Source organism: Brachyistius frenatus, unplaced genomic scaffold, assembly GCF_029030835.1.
Source record: "Brachyistius frenatus isolate BFR_SWC_R1_liver_20210118 unplaced genomic scaffold, ASM2903083v1 Contig_382, whole genome shotgun sequence".
Lineage (NCBI taxonomy): Eukaryota > Metazoa > Chordata > Actinopteri > Embiotocidae > Brachyistius > Brachyistius frenatus.
The window spans coordinates 225,001-233,757 of NW_027210981.1; the positions used below are offsets into that span (position 1 = coordinate 225,001).

Consider the following 8,757-nt stretch of genomic DNA (forward strand, 5'->3'; position numbering starts at 1 on the left):
GTGTGGACATACAGGATGGCCTGCTGGATGTCTCCTTCTACCCTCCTGAGCTTCGTCTCCTCCCCTAGTCCTCGTCCTCTCCTCCGCCTGACTCCACCTCTTTCCTTCTGCTCCGCCCCCTGTGGGAGGGGCTTCTTCCTGGGTCGGCCTCTGATCGGCTTCGGGTGGCTGCGGCCGGACAACGACGACTCCCTCTTCCTCTCCTCGCCTTGTCCTCCCTCCACCTCCTCCTCCTGAGCCCCTCCCACTTCCTCCTGAGCCCCGCCCCCTGTCCTGTGCTGAGCCTGGTGCCTCAGCAGACTCTGTCTGACAGTGTAAGAGGCGCCGCAGTGGCAGCTGTACAGCTTCTCATTCAGGTGGGACGACCTCACGTGTCTCCGCAGTTTGGTGGCCAACGTGTAGCCTGAAAATAAAAAACAAAGATCAAATGAAAAGGTGTAAAAATGACCCGTCTGTAAGACAGTATCTTTCATACTGAAATTAAAGGTCCATATTTAAAAAAAATGTCAGTCTTGTTTTCATCAGATTTTAAAAAATCATCTCAAGTTTAGTTTTCCATCTCTCTGCAGCTACAACAACATGTTCTCTGTCTTTATGACTCGTGGATATCAGCAACGCTCTCTTCTGATTGGCTGACTCTTTCCTGAGTGACACACCTCCAGACCAATCACGGGGCTTCTTTGTGTCGTAGCTCTGCGACAGAACGACCGCTCTGTTTTCTTACAGATTAAAATGTTGGTCAGTTGGCCGTGCTGAGGTTGGACATATGACATCACTGTGAGGTGGTGACATCACAAACATACAGGAAGTCCAAACAGCTCGGTTGCACAATACAGACTGTGTATTTTCTCTGTGAATTGAGTGTTTACAACGTTTTCACAGTATTTAAAGCAGCTCTACCTGATTTATTATCAATAAATGTATCTGAACGTGGACCTTTAAAGGACTCGTTTGCTTCTTCTATTTGATTTTCACTTCATTACAAACATTTATGAAGTGAAAGTGTTTTGTGTTCTGTAAACGTGTTGTTTTTAATTCCTTTTATTCAAAGGACGAAGCGTCGCATTTTAAAACCAACAATAAAAACTGAAAAACAGCCTTAGTGGTGCAGCGTGTCGGAGTCAGAGGGATTCGTTATTATTGATAAGGATGTTTTTATGAGTGTAAAATCAGCTGAAACGAGGAACCGTTGTGTTTTAGTTACCTCAGAATGAGCCTTCATATCTACGCAGTGGGCGGGGCCTCCTCCACGGAGCCGCCATGTTTCCACAGGAGCCCAGAAGGGACAAACCACCTTTTTCACAGGTTTTTACTGAAGATGATTTTTTTTTTATGCTTGAAAGATGACACTAAATCCTGCACACTGATGCTTAAAAAAGAATATATGAATTCATTAAATTAAAAAAAATCATAAAACAACTGGTCATTTTTTGCAAACACTAATCAAACATGAGGAAACAGATTTGTTGTGGATTATTTTGAGCGGTGGATGGTGTTTAAAAAAAAGATCTTTTCACATAATTTTTTTGGCAACATCAAAAGTATAAAGTGAAGTTAAATTCAACTTTAAAACTGCATCGATCTACGAACTGCGACAAATAAATCAAACTTTCTCATTTGTCCAGAAATATGTGTTCACCGCTTTAATCAACTAAAAACGAATCAAATAAAATGAGAGGAGGACACGCTGTTTGTGCCTGTGAGTCCGTGATGAGGGATAAAAGGCTGCATGTAATCAATAATCAGTAATAAAGCAGAGGAGCGAGCGCTCACATGTCCCGCTTCATGAGGACATGAGGACGTACAGGACAGAACGTCTGCAGGCCGGTTGGAGGCTTTTTCTTTATAACGTTTTTTAAATGTGACTTTAACCTTCCTGCTGTACTCGGGTCTTTCGTTGCATCAAAATGGCTGTGAAAACGGGTCACAAAAGACCCGACGCAGCAGGAAGGTTAAAAGTGAAGTGTTCAAACGAGCCCAGAATCCCTCAGAGTCGTGGAGCTGAGAGATGAAGCGGCCTCGTCTCTGACCTTTCCCGCAGACGGGGCAGCGGTGAGGTCTCTCCCCGGTGTGCAGCCTCTCGTGGGACTTCAGGCTGTGCGGGTCTCTCAGAGACTTCCCGCAGTAGCTGCAGAGGAAGCCGCCGCCGGTGTGGGAGAACATGTGGCGACGGAGCTCCGGCTTCTGGGAGAACGTCTGGCTGCACTCGGGGCAGGAGAACGGCTTCTCCCCGTTGTGGATCCTCAAGTGGCAGTCGAGGTTTCCTGGGAGACGGACAGAGACGGACGGGAGGACTCAGACAGGGGGAACCGAACGCTTTGAGGACGTCCTCTGAATGAGGAATAAAAATAAAAGCAGCTGGCGTTCGTTCTCGTCACGTTACAGCAGGTTCGTTAGTTTGGGGTTTTTTCACGTGAAGGTCTGCTCTGCTTTTATTTTCATCTAAACTCCTGTAAACTGTCCAGGAAGAAGGAGACCAATCAGGTTTGTGAACGTTATGAATCCTCCAGTTCAGATTCTGTCCGTCAACAGCTTTACTAGTTCAGAGCGGCTTGGAGCAGGAAGTGACCATATTTGGACGAGCTGGGGGAGGAGCCAGCGGTGGATCTGACCGATCTGATCGGAAACCTGACGATACTACGTCCCGCCCACCGATAGCTGTAACCTGACTGCACCACAGGCCTGTCAATCAAACAGACACGCCCCCAAAACAGGTCTTCTTGAATCTTCTTTTCTAATGAATGAGGGATTATTTTCAGATGGACCTCCAGAAAACTAAGAAGAAGGAGTGACTTTAGCTAACAACACCGAGATAACTGATGGACACATTTTATTCACTTTGGATTTGATGAGAGAAGTTGAATGGGAATCTATGGAGCCAGAGGCTTTTTGGAGCCGACCTCTAGTGGCACTCGCTGGTATTGCAGCTGAAGACACTTCTGGATCAGAACCATTTTACAGACCTGGAGCTAAGGAGCAGTGAAGTTTCCAGTATAGGTGGGCGGGGCATAGTGTCGGATTCACGCCCCTGCTCCTCCCCAGCTCGTCCAAATATGGTCACTTGTGGTTGATGAAGGTGGAAATGACCTCAGAGATCTTCATGTGAACGACTGAATAGAAGAAAAACATCCAAACCTAACGAACCTGCTGCTTTTGTTTTTATTCCTTATTGAGAGGACGAGGCCTCAGCAGCACACCTGGCCGTACCTTTCTGACTGAAACACTTCCCGCAGTGCGGACAGACGTGAGGTTTCTCCCCCGTGTGGACCTTCATGTGGTTCCTCAGAGAGCCTGAGTTGGCCAGCAGCTTGGGGCAGACGGAGCACTGCACCTGGAGACAGAACCAAACCAGTCCTTCCTTTAAAGTTGAAACAAATCTAAACACCTGAAGGAGTTTAAAATGAAAAGTTTAAGAGTCTGAAAACCCAGAAGCTCCTCCCACCTTCGGAGGCTGCGTGTAGCTCCTGCGGCTGCAGTGGAGGAGGCGGTGGACGCGCAGCGACGGGCGGCGGGCGAACGCCTTGCCGCAGTGCTCGCAGGCGAACGGCTTCTCTCCGCTGTGCAGCACCAGGTGCTCCTTCAGGTCGCGCTTCAGGCCGTACGACTTGTCGCAGTGCGGGCAGGAGAACGGGCGCTCGCCGCGGTGGCTCATCTGCAAACCACACCGAGGTTTCTGCATTAAAAAAGTCATCTACCAAAATAAAAGCAGCGCCAGTTACTAAGCTGAGGCAAAGTTCACGTACCTCGTTTTTAAACTTTCAAAATCTGTCTTTGGTGCAAATGACAACATCAACTGAAAAACATTACAAATATTCTCGTAAACAAGCTAAACAGCTACTAATCCGTCTTTTTGTGATTGTTGCGTCAATTCTTTTTAACTTTGCAGCTTTTCTAAAAAACTTTGTTGTAATTTGTGGAGTTTTAAGTGAGTTTTTTTGCAGTTAAACTGTAGAAAAGTCAGATTTTTCCCCCACCTCCCCAATAAAGAGAAATCTGTGCTGATTTCCTGCTATAGGAACCAAAATATTTTACTTGTAATGTGTTTTTATTTCTGTGTTGAACTTAGAGAATCATCACCAGGCTCAAAGTGATAAAAAGAGTCTAAAGGGACGAATTTTTCCAGAACAGACCGTCTGTTGTGATGGAATATAGAAACAAAGAACACATCTGCCTTCAAAATAAGAGCTTTAGACTGGAATATAGAAACAAAGAACACATCGGCCTTCAAAATAAGAGCTTTAGACTGGAATATAGAAACAAAGAACACATCTGCCTTCAAAATAAGAGCTTTAGACTGGAATATAGAAACAAAGAACACATCTGCCTTCAAAATAAGAGCTTCAGATGCTTTTTAAATCACATTCATTCAACGCTAAAACAAAGTTCAGTCTCTTCCAGCTGGAAGTGGAGAAAACTCATTGAACATGTTCCTCATTCCATCTTAAAACCACATTACCCACAAACCCCGTCACTTCCTGTTGTAGCGGTGAGCTCGCAGCAGTTTGTTTTGATGGTGAGAGGAGAGGGGGCGGAGCCTAATGATTGGAAATGAACACTTGTTGGTAATAAAGTCGGTTGTATTTTGAAAGGAGACTTTGTGATGTCATACTTTCAGCAGAGCTCCTGTTCACGATGTTTTTTTACAGACATTTTTGGGGAATTTTACAAAATTACAGAACAAAGATTGATTGAATTTTTTGTTAATTATTGTGATCGTGAGATTTGACTGACTGAGCAGGACGAGTTAACTCGCTGTCCCCTCTGGTGGTAAGATGTGGTACTACAACACAAGACTTAAGTGATATTGAACCTTTAAAGAAAGAAAGCAGAAACAGAACAGATCTGTTTATCTCCCGTTAATAACCGGGCCGCTACCTGATGGGCCCTGAAGCTCTCGGCCGACGTGTAGCTCCGCCCACACTCCTGGCAGGTGAAGGGCTTCTGGTCCGTGTGGCTGAACTGGTGTTTCTTCAGGTGGCCGATCTGGTAGAACTTCTTCCCGCAGCTGGAGCAGCGGTACCGTCTCTCCCTGTCCTCCGGGTCGGACCTCCGGACGTGTTCTGGCCCGCCGCTCGTCTCAGCGTCGGGCCGCGGCACCTGGGCGGAGAGCTCGCTGTCCTCGGTGGAGCTCTGGCTCCGCCCACGAGCCGGGTCAGGTGAGTCGGGACGAGCTAGAGGTCTCCGGACTCGGCCGGACAGAACGTGGACACGTCGAGGTTTAGCAGCCAGACGGGAGCTGCAGCGGACGGAAGGAGTTCCAGGGAGGACGGGTCTGTCCTCAGCAGCCAGGACGCCGTCCGTCCTCTCCGCGTCTCCACCTGTCCTCTCCACGTCTCCACCTGTCCCTGTCCTCTCCTCAGACAGGACTGTCTTCACCCTCCTCTTCATGCACCTGTTGTGGTTTCTGTCCTCCGTGTCGTCTTGAACGATGCTAACTGCGGTCTCGGTGTCTTCTGTCCTCTCCACCTCGTCTTCTGTCCTCTCCACCTCGTCTTCTGTCCGATAAAAAAACAGCATAAATTAGAACAAATTAATGTTCCACAGGAGCTGTGTTGTTTACTTGTTATTATTATCTATATATTCATGTCTCTCAGGTTGTTTATTTAATTGATTTATAATCACATATTTACACAAAGTGTTTTTATTCATGTGTTTCCCTCCGGGAGGATTTCTAATCTTTTATTCTCTAATTGTTCCATTTTAAATCCTCTTTTTCCACCTGTTGATGAATCTTCAACAACAACAACAACGCTGCTTCTGTTTGATTCATCAAACTGTGTTTAATAAGATCTGGCGGTTTTCTTTACGAAATCATCTTCAGTCACACGAACACAAAGAGCCGGAGAAACGAAGGACGTTTGTTCCTCAAACTCGAACTGACGTCAGTGATTTTAAAATATTAATATATTATCATCGTCTGCTCAGACCTGAACGACACCGGAGGAAAACGTCCCTCCGACTCCCCCTGGTGGACACACACTTCCTGTCTGGTACCACTTTACAACACAGTATATATTTTGTTAACAATGTAAATATATAATTTATCCCTTTAAGACATTTAGAAATTTGGTCAATATGAGTGTTTGTGACCTGTCAAAACACGTTTGTGGCCATAACTCTAGAATTCAGTGACCTTTGACCTCCTTATGTTCCCCCCAAATTTAAATAAATTTCATCGAGACGTTCCTGAGACATCGTGTTCACGAGAACGAACAACCTGAAAACATGTCGCCATGACGTCCGTCGCCATGACGTCCGTCGCCATGACGTCCGTCGTCGAAACAGACTTCAGTGTGATGACAAACCCGATGAAGTCGAACTAAAAACCCGTCCGTGTGTATAAATGATTATATATTTATTAGTTTATGAATTATTATATGTTACCTGTTTGTCCGGTGCAGTCGTCTGACGGCCGCCGTCTTCCCGCCACCTCGTCGTACAGCAGCAGCTCCGTCCCCGGCCGGATGTCCCGACACACAATCACACGCACGTCCTCGCACTCGGCCGCGCACACGCGTCCGCACGCGCACCCCGCCGCCACGTTCCGCTGCGCTCGGCTGCGCGCCTGGCAGGCGAAGCTGAGGGAAAGAAACACGGCGGCGGTGAAGACCTGCCGAGGCCCCCCAGAACCAGAGGTACCGCACCCGTAGGTGGCGCTGTAGTCAACGGAGTGGGTTTGGGCTCGTGTCTCCACGGCAACAGCTGGACCGATTGTTACGGAACTTGACGCGGACCGTCTCCGGACGTCGCTGATCTTAAGTTTGATGAAGACATTTTTATTCAACGATCGGTTTTGATTTTACAAACAAAAGGATCTTCGAAACGTGTCCGTACAGCAGATGTTTCATACGTCGTCCGATTCTCGTAAAAACTTCTCACACTCGGTCTTTACGACACTCTGTGGACGACTCCGAGGTTTCAGAAACCCAGGGGGCGCTATAACTAAAAACTGTAAAAAATGTTGCTTTGACAACTTCATGTAAAATAAAAGTTAACTTATTATTCAGCCTGAATGTTAAAACTCTGACAAACGTGTCGTATGTTGAATTTTATTGACGGTAAATTTGAATTCTTTATGTTTATTCTAACGTGAACGTCGGCGTCGACTCACCTGATCCAGGCGGCTCGTTGAACCGGAGCGTCTTCGTCTGCTGCGATCGCCATCAGAACCTACAGAACAAAACGTTAAAACTACGATGAGACGGCTGCAGTCACATTACCATGACAACACAGGAAGTCAACCCAAAAACCAGGTCTTCTTGAATCTTCTTTTCTAATGAATGAGGGATTATTTTCAGATGGACCTCCAGAAAACTAAGAAGAAGGAGTGACTTTAGCTAACAACACCGAGATAACTGATGGACACATTTGATTCACTTTGGATTTGATGAGAGAAGTTGAATGGGAGTCTATGGAGCCGGAGGCTTTTTGGAGCCGACCTCTAGTGGCACTCGCTGGTATTGCAGCTGAAGACACTTCTGGATCAGAACCATTTTACAGACCTGAAGCTACGAACTCTTTTAGAAACAGTCAGTGGTTGAAGTCTGAGATTAAAACGTCGTCGTGATCGGAGACTCTGGATTCACCTTTTCTCTCTCGGCCCGACGCTCTCCGGCCTCAGGGGGGCGCTCCGGGGCCCCGCCCCTCCACAGCAGGGCTCCGGCCCCCAGCGGGCCGCCGACCCACCACAGACCCAGACGGTCCTCACGGAGCTGAGACGGTCCCACAGCGAAGCCGCGAGGGACGAAGAAGGAGAGACGCGAGGAGACGAGAGGACGGAGACGCTCCATCAACCTGGAGATAGACAGGAGACACAGCTGAAACCCTGAACAACTGTCTGTCTGTACTCTGTCTGTTGTCTCAGTCTCTCTGTCTGTCTGTCTCAGTCTGTCTGTCTCTCTGTCTGTTGTCTCAGTCTGTCTGTCTCTCTGTCTGTTGTCTCAGTCTCTCTGTCTGTTGTCTCAGTCGTTCTGTCTCAGTCTGTTGTCTCAGTCTCTCTGTCTGTTGTCTCAGTCTGTCTGTCTCAGTCGTTCTGTCTCAGTCTGTTGTCTCAGTCTCTCTGTCTGGTGTCTCAGTCTGTCTGTCTGTCTCTGCAGCATGTCCGTGTCCCACTCTGTGTAACGCAGGAAGCGGTATTTCCGGCCAACAGTGAACATGTCCGCTGATTTAAAGCACATCATCTTCTTCTCGGTTCATTGTCTTTTATAAAAGTTGATAAACGCACCTTCCATTCTGTGACGTCATCTAGCGGTCGGTGCTTTCCGGTCAACTTTAGCACTGTGCTAGCACACGTTAGCTCCAGCCAGAAACAGTCCAGAGACACGAGACGTCTCAGTCCAGAGACACGAGACGTCTCAGTCCAGAGACACGAGACGTCTCAAGAGAGATAGATAAATAGATAATAGATAGATAGATAGATAGATAGATAGATAGATAGATAGATAGATAGATAGATAGATAGATAGATAGATAGATAGATAGATAGATAGATAGATAGATAGATAGATAGATAGATAGATAGATAGATAGATAGATAGATAGATAGATAGATAGATAGATAGATAGATAGATAGATAGATAGATAGATAGATAGATAGATAGATAGATAGATAGATAGATAGATAATAGATAGATAGATAGATAGATAGATAGATAGATAGATAGATAGATAGATAGATAGATAGATAGATAGATAGATAGATAGATAGATAGATAGATAGATAGATAGATAGATAGATAGATAGATAGATAGATAGA

General features: G+C 46.4%; 1 protein-coding gene across 1 annotated transcript in view; it reads right to left on the minus strand.

Annotated features, from left to right (window-relative positions):
* Positions 1 to 8,370, minus strand: part of znf408 (zinc finger protein 408) — a 10,009-nt gene extending 1,639 nt beyond the window's left edge. Inside the window, exons 1-9 of the mRNA XM_069724564.1 lie at positions 8,225 to 8,370; positions 7,587 to 7,794; positions 7,112 to 7,170; positions 6,385 to 6,578; positions 4,876 to 5,495; positions 3,443 to 3,652; positions 3,208 to 3,331; positions 2,031 to 2,264; positions 1 to 403 (exon numbers count right to left, since the gene is read on the minus strand). The exon at positions 1 to 403 is cut by the window's left edge and continues 1,639 nt beyond it. Coding sequence (XP_069580665.1) covers positions 1 to 403; positions 2,031 to 2,264; positions 3,208 to 3,331; positions 3,443 to 3,652; positions 4,876 to 5,495; positions 6,385 to 6,578; positions 7,112 to 7,170; positions 7,587 to 7,794; positions 8,225 to 8,244 — 2,072 coding nt within the window. The 5' untranslated portion in view covers positions 8,245 to 8,370. The remainder of the gene's footprint in view (positions 404 to 2,030; positions 2,265 to 3,207; positions 3,332 to 3,442; positions 3,653 to 4,875; positions 5,496 to 6,384; positions 6,579 to 7,111; positions 7,171 to 7,586; positions 7,795 to 8,224) is intronic.
* Between the last annotated feature and the right edge of the window lie 387 nt (positions 8,371 to 8,757).